General features: G+C 37.9%; 2 protein-coding genes across 3 annotated transcripts in view; both read right to left on the bottom strand.

Annotated features, from left to right (window-relative positions):
• The window catches only part of MYRFL (myelin regulatory factor like), a gene marked incomplete at both ends in the record, with an annotated part of 126537 nt that overhangs the window by 89036 nt on the left and 17426 nt on the right, over window positions 1-20075 (bottom strand). For both annotated transcript variants that reach the window (XM_079714869.1, XM_079714870.1), the window contains one exon: window positions 5078-5168. In XM_079714869.1, the coding sequence (XP_079570995.1) occupies window positions 5078-5168 (91 nt within the window). The remainder of the gene's footprint in view (window positions 1-5077; window positions 5169-20075) is intronic.
• On the bottom strand, window positions 10788-11892 carry LOC307060611 (solute carrier family 25 member 16-like; the record flags this gene model as incomplete). The annotated part of the gene is made up of 2 exons (XM_079715198.1): window positions 10788-11369; window positions 11485-11892. The coding sequence occupies 2 exons, from the start codon at window positions 11890-11892 to the stop codon at window positions 10788-10790; spliced, it is 990 nt and encodes a 329-aa protein (XP_079571324.1).

Raw genomic sequence — 20075 nt, 5'->3', positions numbered from 1 at the left:
AGAGGCATGGACATATATACTCTACCAAACCTAAGGTAGATAGATAGTTGGAAGCAGCCGCAGAGCACAGGGAGATCAGCTCGGTGCTTTGTGACCGCCTGGAGGGGTGGGATGGGGAGGGTGGGAGGGAGGGAGATGCATGAGGGAAGGGATGTGGGAACAGATGTATATGTATGACTGATTCACTTTGTTATAAAGCAGAAACTAAAAAAAAAAAAAAAAAAAAAAAACCTGAGCAAATCCCAAACAGTATAATCTCAAAGAAAACCATGCCCATATCCAGCCATGTTATAATAAAATTGCTGAAAACCAAAGATAAAACAATATCTTGCAAGTGGAGAAAAATGATATAATACATACAAGGGAACAATGATTCAAATAACTGCCTATTTCTCATCAGAAACCATAGAGGTTGGAAGACAGAAGACAGTGCTGAGAAAAAAAGAACTTAACCGAGGACTCTGAATCCACAATCATTCCTGAGGACGTTGGCATTCCTTACACAGTAATAGATAAAAGAAGTAGACAAAAATCAGCAAGGCTATAGAAGACCGGAAAAACAATGTCAACCAACTTGACCTAATTAGCATTTATAGAACACTTGACCCAACAACAGCAGAACACACATTCTTTTCAAGTGCACATGGAACATTCACCAAGATAGGCCATATCCTGGGTCATAAAGCAAACCTTAACAAATCTAAAAGAATTAGAATTATATAGAGTATGTTCTCTGTCCATAATGGAATTAAACTACAAGTCAGTGACAGAAAAATACATAGAAAGTTCCCGAATATTTGGAAATTAACCCAATTCCAGCCACCTAGAGTTAAAGAGGATGTCTCAAGGAAAATTAGGAAACATTTTGAGCTGAAAGAAAATCAAAATATAGCATATCAAAAATTGAGGAAGGCAGCTAAAGCCATATGGAGAGAGAAATGTAGAGCATTGAATTAATCATTAGATTAGAAATGCAAATTAGAAAGCAAAGGATGACTTTAAATCAAGAACTAAGCTTCCACCTTAAGAAACTAAACAAAGAGGAGCGAACTAAACCCAAAGCAATCAGAAGGAAATAATGAGTAGAAATCAGTGAAATTGAAAACAAACACAATAGAGGAGATCAATGAAACCAACAGACACTTATTTGAAAAGGTCAACAAAACTTATACCTTTCTAAAGAGACTAATTAAAAGAGAGAGAGAGAGAGCGGAAAGTGATTACCAATATAAGAAACAGAAGAGAATATCAGTACAGACTCCTTAGAGCCTGTAAAAGCCTATAAAAGCATAATAAATACTATGAACATCTCTTTGCCTATAAGTTTGACAATGAAATGGATCAATTCCCTGGGGAAAAAAGAAAACAAGCTACCAAAACTTATTTAAGCAGAAAGAGATAACATAAATAGTCCTGAATTTATTGGATAAACTTAATTCATAGTAAGGTCTTCCAACAAAGAAAGCTACAGGCACAGAAGATTTCATGGTGAATTCTATCAAACATTTAAGGAAAAAATAAATCCAATTCCACACAATTCACCCAGAGAATTTAAAAGGAGAAAACACTTCCCAACTAATTTTAGAAGTCTATCAATATCCTGGTATCAAAGCCATAAAAATACAGTATAAGAAAACTGGAGACCAATAGATGCAAAATCCTCAAAGTAATTTTAGCAAATTGAATCCGGCTATACATAAAAAGATAATACTTTAAAACTAACTGAGGTTTATCCCAGGAATACAAGGTTGGTTCAATATTCAAAAATTAGCAAAGTAATCCACCATAATAACAGACAGGGGAAACAAACATATGATCATATTAATAAATACAGAAATAACATTTGACAAAATTCAAGAGCCATTCATGATAAAATAATTCTCAGCAAACTAGGAGTAGAAGAGAATCTCCTTGACCTAATAAAGGGCATTACAAAAAAATCTTACAGCTAAATCATACATAATAATAAAAAATTGAGTGATTGCCCTCTAAGATCAGGGACAAGACAAGGATGTCTGATCTCTCTATTTCCCTATTCAGCGTCATAGCCAAAGTTCTACCCAGTTCAGTAAGGCAAGAAACAATATTCAAAGGCATACAGTTTTGAAAGAAAGACATACAACTGTTCCAATTTGCAGAAGACATGATTGTCAATATATAAAAAGCCAAGAAATCTACAAAAAGCTCTTAAACTAGTAAATGGCTTCATTAAGATTTCAGGGCTCGGGAATTCCCTAGCAGCCCAGTGGTTAGGACTCGGCACTTTCACTGCCGGGGCCCGGGTTTGATCCCTGGTCGGGGAACTAAAATCCCTCAAGCCATGTGGCCAGACCAAATTAAAAATATATATTTTTTAATTAAAAAAAAAAAAAAGATTGTAGGACCTAAGCCCAAAATATAAAAACCAGTAATAGTTCTGTATACTGGCAATGAATAATTGGGAATTAAATTTGAAAAAAATTTAAAAACCACTATTACTTACAATAACTCAAAGAAAAACATGAAACATTTAGGTGTAGATCTAAACAAAATATATACAAGATTTGTATGCTAAAATTGTAAAATGCTGATGAAAAAAAACAAAGAAGGCCTAAATAAATGGAGAGGTATACTATGGAAGACTCAATTTTGTAAAGATGTCGATTTTCCCCAAATGGGTCTCTATACTTAATACAATCCTAATCTATACCTCAGCAGCACTGTATAGATATAAACAAGCTGATTTTAATATTTATGTGAGAAGTCAAAGGAATTAGAATAACCAAAACAATTTTACAAAAGAAGACAAATTTGGAGAACTTACACTATATGGTTTTAAGACTTATGATAAAAGTACAGTAGTCAAGATAACGTGGTACTGACAAAATAACAGATATATAGATCAGTGGAACAGAATAAAGAGTTTAGATATAGAGCCACACAAATATGGTCGTCTGATTTTTTACAACAGTGTAAAGACCATTCAATAAAGAAAGGTTATCCAGCAAGGGATTCTGAAAGTAACTGGACATCTATACACAAAGAAATTAATCTCAACTTATATCTCAAAACTTATACGGAAATTAATTCAAAATGGATCATAGACCTAAATGTAAAACTATACTTTTAGAAGGAAACAGGAGAAAATCCTTGGGCACTTAAATGAGGCAATATCTATATTTCTTAGATATAAAGAACAAACCACATAAGAAAAATTTGATCTATTGGACATCATCAAAATTTAAAACTTCTGCTCTAGGAAAGACATTGTTAAGAGAATGAAAACATACGTTATAGACTTGGAGAAAGTATTCATAAATCACATACCCAATAAAGTTCTTACATCCGGAATACTTAAAGAATTTTCTACACTCAAAAATAAGAAAACTTTAATTTTTTAAAATGGGCAAAAAATTTGAAAAAAGACTTCACCAAAGAAAACGTACGAATGGCAAACAACCACATGAAATAAGGCTCAACATCATTTGTTGATAGGAAAATGCAAATTAAAACAAAATGAGATACCACTATAAGCCTATTAGAATATATAGCTAGTGGTAATGTAAAATGGTATGGCCACTCTAGAAAATTTGGCAATTTTTATAAAATTAAGCTTCCACTTACAACATGAACCAGCAGACTATCCAAGGTATTACCCTAGAGAAATTAAAACTCTTGATCACACAAACACCTGTGCATGAATATTTATAGAAGTTATTCATAATTGCCAAAAACTGGAAATAATCAAAACGTCCTTGAATGAGTGACTGGATAAACAAACTCTGTTACAACAATCCAACAGAGTTTTTCTCAGCAATAAAAAAGAATGAGCAAAGACATTATGCTTAGTGAGAGAAACTGGACTCATAATTATATATACCATATGGCTTCATTTATGTGACATTCTGGAAAAACCAAAACTATAAGGACAGAGAAAAGATCAGTGGTCACCAGAGGTTAGGGGTGTGTGTTGGGTTTGACCACAAAGTGGAAATGTAGGGGGAACGTTTCAGGTGAGGGAACTGTTGTGTGTGGTAATCATGGCAGTAGTTGTACAACTCTATGAATTTGTCAAAACTCACAAAACCATACACAAGGCAAAAATGGAATTTTATTGCATGTAAGTTTTTTAAGAGAAAGCTGGCATGTCTATATTAATATTAGAAAATAAGAGCATAAATCAATGACATGGAAAACAGAAAAACAATTAAGAATATAAATTTAACCAAAAGCCGGTTCTTTAAAAGGTTAGGAAAACTGATAAACCTCTTGCTAGATTGATCAAGAAAAAAAAAAGACATGAATTACTGACATCAACAACAACACTTGCTGTTCACTATAGATTCTATAGACATTAAAAGTATAAAAAGGAAATATGATGAACAACTTTATGCCAGTAAATTCAGAAATATACAAATTCATTGAAAGATATAAACTGCCTAAGTTGATAACTACTAATTGATAACCTGAATAGCCCCATATCTATTAATGATATTGAATTGGAAGGTGAGGGCTTTCAGATTAAAACTAAATAAAACAAAAACAAAAACAAACAAACAAAAAACTCCAGGCCTAGCTGGCTTCACTGGTGAAATCTGTCAAAGATTTATAAAGGAAATAAGACCAACTCTACCCAAGCTTTTCTGGAAAACAGAAAAGAAGGAAGCACTTCCCAGTTCATTTAATTATTTCATAATTTTAAAAACACCAAATGGAGGGACTTCCCTGGTGGTGCAGTGGTTAAGAATCCGCCTGCCAATGCAGAGAACATGGGTTCAATCCCTGGTGTGGGAAGATCCCACGTGCCACGGAGCAACTAAGCCCATGAGCCACAACTATGGAGCCTGTGCTCTAGAGCCCATGAACCACAACTACTGAAGCCCGTGTGCCTAGAGCCCGTGCTCCACAGCAAGAGAAGCCACCACACCGCAAAGAAGAGTAGCCCCCGCTCACCGCAACTAGAGAAGGCCCGCGTGCAGCAGCGAAGACCCAACGCAACGCAGCCAAACATAAATAATAAATAAATTTATATAAAAAAAAGTCAAACATTAAAAAAAAAAAAAACGACCAAATGGAGAGCAGTGCCTTCATTACTTACAAGGCCGCCAAATCAAAATCATTGCCCAAGAACTCCTCCAGCAGACTTGTATCCAGCGTCGGGTTCCCCAGAGTGCCACTGGCCCCTTGAGCTGCAAAGACAAATTGAAAATCTTGAGATTCATGAATTTTTCAGAATGGCTAATCGCTAAAATTTCAAAGCAACTAAATGGTATAATGCATTTATTGACAGTGTGGTCTTTCTTCCATTCAAATATTTCCTTCAGAAATCTTTTTAGATGTTACCCTCCTCGAGCAGCCTTCCCTGACTGTCCAAGGCTGGTTTAGGTGCTTTTTTATGTGCATTCATTAACACCATGTACTTTGCCTTATACACGATTATAATTGCTTGCTTTTGTGTTTATTCCTCTATCTAAAGTCTTTAAGGGCGAGGACTGTGTCTTTCTTATTGTATCCACAAGGATCTATGTTATGAAAAAGGCAGCAATTAACATTTATTGGCTAGCTGGCTGGCTGGCTGGATGAATGGACAGACTGATGATTGGCATATTGGTCTGATAGATAACTTCCAGTTAAGTTCAACAAGAAGGTCAATATCTTGCTTCACATTTTTGTTAGACTTCCCCAAATGCAACACAATAGTTCTGTCATTTTTCTTGATTTACAAAATGAAAATAAGCTTATTGGCTTCTTTCTGACCATAACAAAGACACTAGAATTTTTAAAGAATATAAAATATACGGACTTCCCTGGTAGTCCAGTGGCTAAGACTCTGCACTCCCAATGCAGGGGGCGCAGGTTCGATCCCTGGTCAGGGAACTAGATCCCACATGCCGCAACTAAGAGTTCACATGCTGCAACTAAAGATCCTGCATGCTGCGACTAAGACCTGGCGCAGCCAAATAAATAAATAAATAAATAAATAAAACAAAAAAAGAATATAAAATATAAAAATATGTTATAAAGAAGACAAAACAATCTTTCTTTGCAGATAACATGACTCTATACCTAGAAAATTCAAGAGAAACAACTGACGATTAGAAATGATCAGAAAAGTCAATAAAGTAAATGGTTAAAGTTAAATATAAAAACTAATTACTTTCGTATGTACAAAAAATAACCAGTCAAAAATTCAGATAAATATAATGAAAAACAAGAAGATTCCATTCAAAATAACAACAAGCCTAAAATATCTAAACATATATTTAGGGACAACATATTTTTTTAAAAAGCTAATAAACTCTATGAAGGGTCATAAGAAGAAATTTCGATAAATGGAAAGAACTTCATTGTTCTTAGACTGAAAGATTCAATATTGCAAAGCTTTTACTAGACATTATTTATGATGTCTGCCAAATACACAGTCATTTTCTGAGAACTTTCCCCTTATAAAAACAGTCTCCTGCAACCTTTACAGGCACCTGAATCAGAAAGAAAAAATCCATTGGTTGGCCAGTGACCACTTCAGTTATTTCTCCCAAAATTTAAACTAATAGACTTTAAAGCTGGTGGTTGAGATTAAGTCACCTAATAGCTACGGCAGAGGACTGGAGTGATAGTCTAAATATTTCTGCCAGGTCCTTTACCCAGGTCCTTCATGATTTTTTACCCTTAATAAGGCTGGTTGTTCCCCTTCTACTCTAATTACATGACAAAGTCCTGTATACATCCAATAAACCCTTTTGAATTGGTTTGTATGTTATCTGAAATCAAATAATCCTCAAGGAAAATGTTCTGAAGTTCATCTGGAAAAATAAATACATAAAAATGACCAGAAAAATTAGGGAGGAAGGGGGTAAATAAGTACTGAGAAACACGCAAGTGAACAAATCAAAGGAACACAAACGAGTCAAGGATATATCAAGAAATATTACACATATATGGAATATATATATTTTATACTTATATAAATATTTTATATATATATATATATATACACACACACGATAGATGCATGATAAGCATATCCTTTGACACTAGTGAGGAAAGATTCATTATTCAATAAATGTTGTGGGGAAAACTGATTATATATTTGGGAGAAAAAAAACCTGGATCATTTTCCTGCTTCCACACCAAAACTGCAGATAGATCAAAGATTTCAACATAAATAAATGAAACCATAGAAAGAAAACATCAGTGACTATTCTTATGACCTTGACATAAAGAAGGTTTTCCCAAGCATGGCATGAAAGCCAAAAACTATTTTTAAAAAAAGATTGATAAAATTTTACTTTATCCTTTTTTTGAGGGGAGAAGAATGTTTCACATTTTACTTTGAAATAATTTCTATCTTAAAGAGAAGCTACAAGAATACAAAGGAAGTCACATATATCCTTCACTCATATTCATCATTATTAACATTGTGCTACATTTGCATTATTCTGTCTGTCTTGTCTGTCTCTCTTTCTCTTTCTCTCTCTCACACACACACACACAAAACACAATGATACACACCCACCTATACATACCATTCTGAACCATTTGAGAACAAGTACCTTTACCTGTGAATACTTCAGTATATATTCCTAGGTACAAAAACATTATCTTCACAACCACAATTAAATTATCAAAATCCGAAAACTTCACATTGACAGTTTTATTGTACAATCTACATTCCATATTCAAATTTTGCCAATTGTCTCAATAATGTCATTTATAGCATTTTTTCCAGTCCAGAATTTAATCCAGTATAACATAGTACATGTAGCTGTCATGCCTCTTTAGATTTTTTTTTAAGTGTGTAGGCTAACTGTTTTACAGAACGTCTCTCAATTCTTGTTTGCCTCATATTTTCTCAAGGTTAAATTCAAGTTTTGTATGTTTGGCAAGAATAGTACACAAATGATATTATGTCTCTCTTAGTGCCTTATATCAGGAGGATCACAGTGTCTCATTATTGATGTTAATTTTCACCCCTTGGTTAAGGTACTACTATCTGCCAACTTTCTCCACTATAAAGTTACTACTATTCTTTTTGTAATTTGTGGCAAGATACTTTGAGATTGTGCAAATATTTTGTTCCACATTAAATTTTTACCTAATAGTTTTAGTATCCATTGGTGATCATAAGCATTTTAATCCATGAAAAAAGTTAAAGACAAACTGAGGAATATTTTCAATATACATGAAAAAGAGTAAATATCCATAATATCCAAAATGTTCTTTCAAATCAATAAGGTAACAGCTACACCCCAATAGAAAATAGTAAAGGGCTTTAAAGGGCAGTTCATAAAATAAAAAATCAAATTGGTTAATAAATGCACAAAACATATTAAACATTAGTAAGAAACAGAATTTAAAATATGAGAAAATTTTCTTTTTGCCTACCTAATTGTCATATATTCAGGGAATTAATAAAATCCACTGTTAATGCTGATGGAAATAAGATAACCCTCTTATGCACTGCTGATAGGAGTATATATTAAATAATCTGTCTGAAAAGTGTTTAGCATATGTTTCCAAAAAAAAAATGAATGTGCATATATATTTTGATCCAGAAATTCCACTTAATACACTTACAATAATACACTTAATATAATAACAGAAAATTGAGAATGACCCCTTTTTTTTTAACATCTTTATTGGAGTATAACTGCTTTACAATGGTGTGTTAGTTTCTGCTGTATAACAGAGTGAATCAGCTATATGTATACATATATCCCCATATCCCCTCCCTCTTGCGTCTCCCTCCCACCCTCCCTATCCCACCCTTCTAGGGGGACACAAAGCACCGAGCTGATCTCCCTGTGCTATGCAGCTGCTTCCCACTAGCTATCTATTTTACATTTGGTAGTGTATATATGTCAATGCCACTCTCCCACTTCATCCCAGCTTACCCTTCCCCCTCCCCGTGTCCTCAAGTCCATTCTCTACATCTGCGTCTTTGAGAATAAATGACCATTAACTGACATTCATTCAATGAAATATCAATACTCTGCAGCCATTTAATAAATTCTACAGCATTTCAACAGAAGGTGGCTTGCAAAATCTTATATCCACCCAATTTGTTTTCAAACGTAAAGGCAACAGACAATTCCAAAATTTAAAAGTTCAGGGTAGGGTTTCCCTGGTGGCGCAGTGGTTGAGAGTCCACCTGCCGATGCAGGGGACACGGGTTCGTGCCCCGGTCCGGGAAGATCCCACATGCCGCGGAGCAGCTAGGCCCGTGAGCCATGGCCGCCGAGCCTGCGCGTCCGGAGCCTGTGCTCCGCAAAGGGAGAGGCCACAACAGTGAGAGGCCCGCGTACCGAAAAAAAAATAAAAATAAAAAAAATAAAAGTTCAGGGTATAAAGCCCCCATGACTTCCTCTTGAAAATAACTCCTTGACAGTGAAATTCAGCCAAACAAAAAATGAATCAAAAGAAAGAACTCAGAAATATAGAAATCAAAGAGGAAAAACTATGATGAACAGTGAATTCATATAAATATAGGATTTTTTTTTTTTTTTTTTTTTTAGGAACACATGTATTTTTACCTGTGGGTACATTATAAATCATACAAAGATACACATTTATTTTAAAATAAAGACTTTGAAAATGAAACCAGTTCATAAAATTTTTACCAAGTTATGACAAGAAATCTTTTATGCAAAAAAAATAAAAATTGAAGCAGAAATAACACTTTCAATTTAGTTTTCTAATGTCTTAAAAATCACATCAATTCTACAAATTGCTGTTTCTGAGGACAGAACTATAACTGTTCCCCTCCCATTTTTGTCATGCTTATAATAAAACATAAAAACTACTCTAAACATAACTGGAATTCTTACATTTTAAACCATTTTAATATAAATGATAGCAATTCAGATCATGTTTTACATTTCTACTTAAGTTTATATTGCACTAAAATTATTTTACGTGGAAGAACTAGTTGCTGTGTCATAACATAATACTCGGAAACATTCTTTGACATTCACATCTATATTAATGGATATATTTCACAGTCCATTTAAATAAATTTTCTAGTACACATCAAATCATCTAACAAAAACAAATCTATAATGCTAACTTGTTTTGAGAGCAAAGATATTCAGTATTTACTATTACTGCCTTTGGGAAATACATTGACTTTTAAAAACACATTTAAATCACTCAGAAACTGGGAATGACATTTGAGCAATACCTGAAAATTCTTGACTTACTGATGAGTCTCTACACGGTTACTTTTTGGATACAACATTTATCAAAAAATGAAGAGAAAAAGTGTTTGTCCTTTTATCCAGTGGAGCAGAATTATGAGAAGAGAAATATTAAGAATAATACTTCAATGCTGGCTTCTAACCTATGTTTTATATAACTTAAAATTTCAGCTCTCATCATTCTGCTGCAATATAACCAAGACTGTTAATAATAATAATAATAATAACAATAACAGCAACCAACATTAGAGTCTTTGAAAATCATGATTACAATTAAAAGCTTGGAATAGCAAGATAAAACTAATGGCAACTTTTTGAATCCCATTTTAAGTTAGTTCTATCCAAATAATACTTTAAAATGGTTTCAAATAACCTTACTGATTAGCCAGCATCAGCTTAGGATTTTTTTGCAATGTTCTAAGATATAACTTTTGGCGTAAAAGTATAGTAAGCACTTTTGATTTGTGATGAATAGAAAACTCAAGTACTAAAATACCAGTGGTTCCTGTGACAGGGTAAATATCCCCCTTCAAGTAATGTTCTCCCCAAATTAAATTAACATTTTATTTTTCCCTCTGAGAGTTTATTAAGGAAAAGAAATAACGATATTTTTTAATTGAGGTGAAAAAACTGCTTCATAAGTTCATATGTTGTAAAAGCCACTGCCTGAGAAGGAACGCAGCGAATGTAATTAAGAGATAAACCACGATATAATCCTTTGCGAATTCCATGGTGTCCATAGACATACTTCATAGTCTCCCGCATGGTAAGGCACTTTTCAAATTCTGGAAGAACAGTTCCTAACTGCATTCGCCGACGTGTTACATCAAATGGGTAGGATATTGTCTGTGCTATTGCTCCAGCAACACCACCACAAAGTAAGTTTATGTGAGTTTTCAAAACTAAGACATTAGGATTGTCTGATGAAGGTCTGCCAAGAAGGGTAGGAGCATGGGAAAGCCCAACACTCTTTAAGGTACCAAAAGTAAAAAATGAAACACCTGCATATGGAGCCATTCCTAATATAGTAGGCATCAAGCCTCTGTAAAATCCAAGGAAACCACCTTCCTTTGCATAAATTGTTTTGAATGCATGAATAATTCCCGTGTAAGTGTGTTCCCCTTTCACCTGGAATGCTAGGCGTACTCTAACCATATCAAGAGGGTAAGTACAGATAACTGCTGTCATACCTTGATTCTCAGTCTCTAGTTTTTCCTTTTTGAATGACTGAGATTCAACATGTACTGGATTGTAGTTGTAGGATGAGGGAAAAGGTTGAAGTTCAAAAAAGCTTTAAAATAAGCTCTGCCATGGACCCAGCCATTAATCTGTGTATATGACCAGAAACTCCCAGTTTTGTAGTAATTAACGTTTTATAATGCTCAAATGCCATAAACTGGATTGCACCATAAGGAAAAATTCGAATCATCATTGCACCATTCCCTTTATACAATCCAAGGTATCCCTCCTTTTGGGGAACAGCACGCAATGCAGAAAATACTCCCAAGTGTTTGTAATGGTGATTGTGAGCTTGTAATAAAACCTTCACTCGATCCAAAGGAGCAACTGTTGTTTTGGCACAGCATCCAGCAATACCTCCGGCCAGGAAGGAGCGCAGCCAGTAGAAATCTCTGCGGGCGGCTGGCCCTCCGGCTCCTGACGCCTGCGGCATCGCGGGAGGTGGCTCGGCTGCTGCCAGGGCCGCCGCCGCCGCCATCAGGACCAGGGCCGCGTCGGGAGCTTTGGTCGCCAATTTATAACCCAAGCCCCCTAGCCATGGCCAGAGCAGGCGGTGACAGGGCACCGACCGCCGCACGGTGGGACCATAAATATAGGATTTAAACTGAATATCTGAGGGAATTATGGTTGCAGATCAAAATGTAAAAGTAATAAACCCTTAAAAAGGAAAAAATATCAGCAACAAAAATTAGAAAGTAGGGCGAAGGAAAATGGGAAGAGATGTGGTAATAATCACCTTATTATTCATATCTCAGAGTTCATCTTCATTACCCTAAACCTGAACCATTTAGTAAAAAAATAACTATTCCAACTTTGTAGTAACTTTTAAATCCCCTTTCTTAATCTTGGAAGACTCCTTTAGAACTGATATCTCTAACAGTAAAGAAATAATTATTTAAATTCTGTAATTCCTTCAGTTTCTCTTTTATCCTATTAAATTCAACTAAAATTAATATTTTATATTATATTTAATATTTTCTTTAAATAGTGCATGTGAACTAAGATCCATTTCTTACAAAGTTATTTCTACTATCTATCTAATTATCCATCCTTCTATCTGTAGCTATTCATAGAAAGATGATGAAATAATATTCCACCATAGTTGACACTAGTTAGATGGTAGAATTTGGAATGAGTTATCTTTTTTAAAAAAATCCCTATTATATACTTTGGAAAATTATTTTGCACAATTTTGAATAAAATGATTTTCTAAAAAAGTAGGAAATCAAATTGCTAAAATAAACAAAAAAATATAGAAAAAGTCTAAACTGACAAATCCTGGAGTAAATAGAGAAAATTTCCACTCATGACCATCCCCCCACCCTTGCATAAAAGATAAAAGTCCCAATGGCATCATGGGTCATGCTTCTAAAACTTTAACAAGATGATAATTCCTCTGCCATTTTCACAATTCTGGAACATAGACAAAAAAGAAAAGTACCCAAATTTTTTTATGAAGCCAGCATAAAACTGATGCCAAAAGCTGAAAGAGATGAGATGCATAAAGAAAACTACAGACTAATATCATTTGTGAATATACCAAAATCCTAAATAAAATGCCATCAAATAGAATTTAACATTTCCATTAAGAGAAAAATTAATCAAGAAACAAAAAGGTAATTCAATATTGGGATTCATATATCAAAGGTAAAATAGTATTTGACCTTCTCAACTGATGCCAAGAAGGCATTAAACATTCAATATTGATTCCAATGAATACATGCTTAAGATTATATATATTTATACACATACATATACACATATCTATATCTCCCATATACATATATGTGATAGAAAACCTACATTAAATAACAGCATCACGTTCAATGGTTAAAAATTAGAACTATTTCTGTTAATATTAGAAATATGTATTTTCATTACCTTGCTATTACACAATGTGTCAACACCCCTAAATTAATCTATACATTTAAAACATCCACAATAAAAAATGTCTTAAAATAACAAAATGATTCTAAAGTGTAATAATGTAAAAATGCCCAGAAAAATAAAACAGAATAGGATCTGAAACAACTGGTATTTTTTTGGCTTTTGCCAACAGTGGTAAACCAAAAGTTTTTTCTTTCATCATAATGAAATCTGAAATAGATTATCGATAATTTAATGAGAACTTTGTTAAACTTTGTGGACTTTTTTTCCAGGTATAATTTAAATATGCAATACTTCAGCTGTCTATCCTGCACACCCATATCCCTCATGTAATCCAGAGCCTTGAATTCTTCCCATGGGTAAGGTACGCTTGCACTAGATCCCTGCACTGGCTATAGGAGGTATAGGAGGGCCATTTCATCTTTATTTTTGGGCTTGCTAATTCATCCAAGGGCATTAAAACAAAATTTTAAAAATCTTGAACACCTCCCAAATGGTAAAAATTGATGGGTGCCAGAGACAGGTGGAAGGGAGGGAGAAAGAAAGAGAAGGGAAAGGGAAGAGAAGAGAGATTGCCAACTCCATTCAGTGACATGAACTCAGAGGGAAATGGATGGAAGATATTTTTAAAAGTTGAGATGGTCAGAAATGACCTCATAGTGGAGTTTTGTCTTGAGCTAGACTTTGAAGGAAGAAAGAGCAAGACAAGCTCATTCATTCTTTATTAAGCACCTACTATGTGCCAAGCACTGTACAAGGTTCTGAGGACACAGCCATGAAAAAAATTAACACGATCCCCTCAGGAGGCTTGGATTCTAATGGAGGGAAAGGTAGCAACAGTGGGGAAGGACTTACATGACATATGAGAAACAATTAATAACAGGATCTTTTCCGGTGGTGATGAAAACAGAACAGAGTGGCATGATAGATGGTGGGGGAAGGAGCTCCTTTCAGTGTGGAGGCCTTTCTCAGGAAGGAGCCAGCCATGCAAAGACCAAGGGCAGAGCATGCCAGGTAGAGGGAACAGCACCGCAAGAGCCCAGGGCTGGACTGTGCTTGCGTGTTTGAGAAACAAATCATTCCAGTGTGGCCAGAGCACAGGAGCACGGGGTGGGGTAGGGCGGGGAGAGGAGGTGGCCAGAGCAACGAGAAGCCTTTGGAAAGTGAAATAATATGCTTTAATATGCTTTTATAAAAGGTCACTCTGGTTGCTTTGCGGGAAAGGACTATAAGGGAATAAGAACGGAAGAAGGGAGGTCAACTTGCACACTATTGCGGTTGTTCAGGGACTTTCAGAGGGCGTCTGGAGTTCTTACTCTGGACCAAGCAAAAGAAGAAGCACTTTGCCCAACCTCGTCAATCCTCATGACAGCCCTAGGGGGTGGACATTAGTATTATTCCCAGTGTACAGAGAAGGCAAAGTGATTACACAGGTTAACTAGCTTGCCCAGGGTCACACAGCTAGTAAGTGACCTGCAGGGAAGCCAACGAGACCTACCCTGACTCTTGAGGGTGTTCTCACCCCCAGGCCCATTACTACCCGCCCTCGCCCCGTGTTCCTCTTCCTTCCCCAACTCTGCCAGCCAACTGCAGAAAAGCAACTTGACTTTACTACTTCACTGGGCTTTGATCAAGCCAATTGCTAAGAGAAGCAGATGGAGGAAAAGATCTGTTTAGTTTCCCACTGAAGCCCCTGCTGGTGTCCCATCTGCTTTATACAGCACCGCCCCCGCCCAACAAACACATACACACAATTCCCCACATAGAAGTAGGAAGTGGCCCATAGATTCTCAGACCTGACCTTTGTGCCACTTGCTTTACATCACTCACCCTCTCCAACCTCCATCTCCAGGTAGAAATAAGAGATGGTCCACAGCATCCAGGACCTGCCCGTGTGGCTTGTGCAAACCTCTTAATGAACAAGGAGAGATGAGCCCTGGAGTAGCCGACTTTCTCTAGGACTCCAGTCACAGCTGTGCTTTCCAGACCCTAAGGAAATTCCTCAACAAGATAAATCCACAGTGTCAGATAAAACGGTTTTCAGGAGGCTCTGCACACACAGGGCAACTCTCAAAAGCCTCTTAAAATAAATCACATGCTTTTAAAAATAATCACTTTGCTCTAAATGTCTTAAACGCTGGTTTATAACACCCAAACCTGCAAAGAGTGTGTCCTCAGGCATCCCGCCCCGTCATGGAGGCTGTTTCAGACCTCGATTCCACCCTTTTCTACGTTTCTCTCTGTGGCCAGGAAGGGCTGTCACAGTCTTGCTCACAAAAGCAGAAGCTACCCAGGCCTCCGGGGAGTGCCGGAGAACTGCTCTAGGAAACAAGGGCCCCCCTTCTTCACCCTAGTTCTCTGCCTTCCCTTCCAGGCACGCAACAGCTGCAGAATGGTCACCTGTGCTGTTGCCCTTGGCCTTACAAGGCAGACAAGAAAAAAGTGCGTGGTTATGAGGATCAATCCACCAGAGACGCCACAGACGAATCTAAGTTGCATCCGCAAGATCCGCTAATAGACATACACATGCCTTTGGGGTTTCTCCAAAGGTATGGATAGGGTGTGCCCAGCAAGGACCTCCCTTTCTGCTTCCCACCCACCTGCCCAGCTGCCACCACCCCCCAGTCCTGTGTAAGGACACTTCTTGTTTCCACCCTAGGGGCTCCCTTCCCACACCACTTCCCCAAACCCAGACACCCCCCTCCCTTCTTGACCTACTCTTTTGCCCTTTGTCCCAAAACAGCGCTGGCCAGAGTATTCACATGACAGGCAAGATGACAAAATCTGTCTGTTACAGCAGCTCTAGGTTTTTTAAAGATTCTAAAAAGCCACAGTGAGTGTCTCCCCCTTCCCCCCTTGATTGCCCTTTAAAGTTAAACATAAAGATAGTTTCCCTCTGATGTGCCAGGGCTCATGGGGAACTGGAGCAGAAATGTTCATGGCTATTCCAAAGAAGAAGGCGGGGTGGGGGGAAGCAGAGGAGAAGTCGGAGGAGAAACTAGACCCTCATTTGCTAAGGTTACTTTTGTCTTGAAAATCCACTGAAAATAAAACTGGATTTAAACTCTAATGTCAGTGGTGAGAGCCACAGCCCATTCAGTCAGCTAGTGAAGATAACATTTTCCCAGAGACATTTCCAATCATTAAAAGACTGTTTCACTCATTTATTCAACATTAACTTAGTGTTCACCATGTGTCCAGGAATAAAGTTGGGGATGAGCTCACAGTCCAGCAAAAGGGACAGGAAGATCGGCCACAGCAGCAGAGGGTGATAAGTGCCGGGATGGCGGTGGGCATCCTACTGCAGGAGCCTTTCTGTTAGGCTGGCCGGGCTGGGGCAAGGGCTTCCTGCAGGTGACACTTGAGAGGAATTTTTTTTTTTTTTTTGCAGTACGTGGGTCTCTCACTGTTGTGGCCTCTCCCGCTGCGGAGCACAGGCTCTGGACGCGCAGGCTCAGCGGCCATGGCTCACGGGCCCAGCCGCTCCGCGGCACGTGGGATTTTCCCAGACCGGGGCACAAACCCGCGTCCCCTGCATCGGCAGGCGGACTCTCAACCACTGCGCCACCAGGGAAGCCCCGAGGGGAATTTTTAAGGATAAGCAGAAGGTGATTTAAAAAAACATTCCAGGAACTGAAAAGAGTATGTGCCAATGAATTCATGGGGTCAGCAGCAGGACTCCCGTGGATTGAGTGTGCGGTCTGGCCAGAGCTGGAAGGCAGGTGAAGAACGTGGCACAGACAGAACAGCACCCTTCCCGGACCCCACTGCGAGCTCTGTGTACTTTTACTTCAGCCACTGTAGAAATTACATGTTGTGCTTCTGCTTCTCCACTCACCTTTAAGCCCCTCCAGGGTAGAAACTGCCTCTTTTTATATAGATCCTACACACTCAGAACAAGGCCTGGAATGTGGTAGTTATTCAATAAATATTGAATTTCTCAGATGAGTAATAACATTTGAATGAATAAATGTGATTATGAATGGTGGAAGGTGTATCTGGAGAAACTGGCGTATCTCAGAAACCTGATCATGAAGGTTCATAGGTATCAAGGTAAGGAATTTGCCTTACAGGTTATGAAGACATTGCAATTTTTCATCAGACATGATCAGGTTTATATTTCTGAAAGGCCTTTCTGCCTGCTCTTGGGAGTGAAGCTGAGAGCAAAGAGACTAGTCAAGTACACTGCCAGCATTAGCCTTCCCTCACTAAATCACCCAACACACAATCAACGGGCACCTGCTATGGACCAGGCACAGTGCCAAGTGCTAGAGACACAAAGACAAGGGTGCCTTAGAGGTTAAGGGTCCTGGTTCTACAATCAGGCCTTAGGTCAATTCTGGCCGAAACATTTCCCAGCTGTGCAACCTTCGGCAAATTACCTACCCTCTCTGTGCTTTAGTTTCCTTATCTATAGAATAAGGATGATAAGAGCATTTCCTTCATGGAGTTGTGAGGATTAAATGAGATAATGCATATAAGGTGCTTAGCACAGTTCCCAGCTCAATAAATACTACCCTTTGTCATAACCATCAGTTGCTGTGCTCAAGAGGTTCATAAACCAGTGAGAAAGACTGACATAAAAGCATACCATAGTGCTCGATGTGACAACTGAGTATACACAGAGCATTACAGGTCACCTAAATGACTCAACAGGAGCAAAAGGGTGCCAGGTAAAGCTTCCAGGAACAGGAGTCCATGAGGCTTGAACTGTCCTCAGGGGCAGACCCTGGGGCCTTGAATGCCATGAAATTCTGATCTGGTGCAGTGGAAGTGGGGTCAGGAAGGTGGAAGAGTGTGCAGTGGTGTGCTGGAGCCAGCTCGTACAAGCTTGGACACATCTCTTCCCAACTCCATATTTAGAGTCTTCACGTTAGTAACTTGAAATCGGCAATAGTGGGAAGATTTACACCATGGAAACTGGTAAATATTACAAATTGAGAATTTCTTTCCAAAGATTTGGTTGTTAAACGTTTACCAGCATACCCCTGGCTGTGAGTAGCATTTGAGAGGAGAATCCTACTGGACTTTGTTACTGACTGGATTCTCCCATCTCTGTTTTGGTGGCCGCGTAGGAAGTGGTGTTGGTGCCTTGAGATAGGGAACAGGAGAGAGTTGGCTGAGGAGCCTGGAAGGAGCTGGAGGAGTTCATCTGCTCCAGGTCATGTCATGTCAATCCTGTTTTTGCACTCTTGGAGAGAGAAGTGAACTGCAGGGCACCACCCTCAAGAAAACCTCCACCTAATGACCTGGAATCCCAGGAGTCTCCCCAGTCTTCCTTGTACAAGTAGTCCTGCATTGATCCAGGAAGAAGCTAATCAGTTCTTTCAAGCAGAGTTAACATGACCCATTGTTGGAAACAGTGACAAATTAAAAGACTGTCTCTGGACTTTAACATGATATGAATCACCTGAAATTTACACGCCCGATACTCACAAGATAAAATGAAAATTAACCTTTATTCAACTTGAGTAAATAAATGGTTCAAGCACACTGTGTAACAAGATGGCAACACCCACATGGCTTTTCAATAACTGTCACAGATGCAAAATTCTAGAAAGGATTGCTGAACACTTGGCTGCTGGCCTCTGAGAACAGCAGAAGACATCCAGGAGCCTGCAACTGCCCACCGAGAACTAGTGCTGTGGATAGACTTCATCTGCTTTCCTGACCAGCAGATTAGGAGCCTGTGCATGAAAATGTATATCTTGATTTCAACTAGACACTTAACAATATTGTTAATTCACTCATCCAATAATAAATATTTAATGAAGTGCATGTGCTAGGCACTGGGATACAACAGTGAGCAACACTCAATCTTACCCTCAAGCCAGGGGACGGGAGCACAGACAGTAAAAAGGCAGGACTAACACAGTGTGGTACGTCAGTCCCAGGAGACACGTAAGAGGGCCTTCCAATCCAACTGGGGGAAGGGCAGTCAAGGATGGCTATACTTGTAGCTAAGACGGAGAAAGGTAAAAGAAATTACATTAGAGTTAGGTGAATTTGTATCTGGGAGAACAACTGAACCCTAACATGCTAACCCGGAGAAAATCCTAAAATGTACTATAAAATGACTCTGCTCTCATCCTTCTCAATAATGCTATTTGTGATTTGGACAAGTATAGAAAAGGCAAACCTGCCACGTATGCAGATGGCCCGAAGGAGATGAACAAGGTAAAAATACAGTATAAGAGTCAGGTCACTAGAGATGGTCACACTGAGTGAAGTAAGTCAGACAGAGAGAGACGAATATCATATGATATCACTTATGTGTGGAATCTAAAAAAGTGGTACAAATGAACCTATTTACAAAACAGAAATTGAGTCACAGGTGTAGAAAACAAACTTATTTGTTACCAAGGCGGAAGCGGGGGAGAGAGATAAATTGGGAGATTGGGATTGACATAGACATAGTACTATACATAAAATAGTTAACTCGTAAGAACCTATAGCACAAGGAACTCTATTTACTACTCTGTGATGACCCACATGGGAATAGAATTTAAAAAATAGTGGATATATTTATATGCATAACTGACTCATTTTGCTGTACAGCAGAAACCAACACAACGCTGTAAATCAACTATACGCCAATTAAAAAAAAAAGAGTCAGGTCAAATCTTGGCGACTGGATTGATGGCTGACTCTGACACGATGAAATTTAGTAGATTAAGCATTCAGCTTTCCATTGATTTTTTTCCATTATGTAAATATGAGATGGGGAAACTTGGCTTTTGCGTAAATAAGTGATAAAGACATCAGTTTAATTTT

The sequence above is a fragment of the Hyperoodon ampullatus genome (genome assembly GCF_949752795.1).
Source record: "Hyperoodon ampullatus genome assembly, chromosome: 11".
NCBI classification, from domain to species: Eukaryota; Metazoa; Chordata; class Mammalia; order Artiodactyla; family Ziphiidae; genus Hyperoodon; species Hyperoodon ampullatus.
Note: the sequence above shows the minus strand (reverse complement) of the source record. Positions and strands in the feature narration are given on the sequence as shown.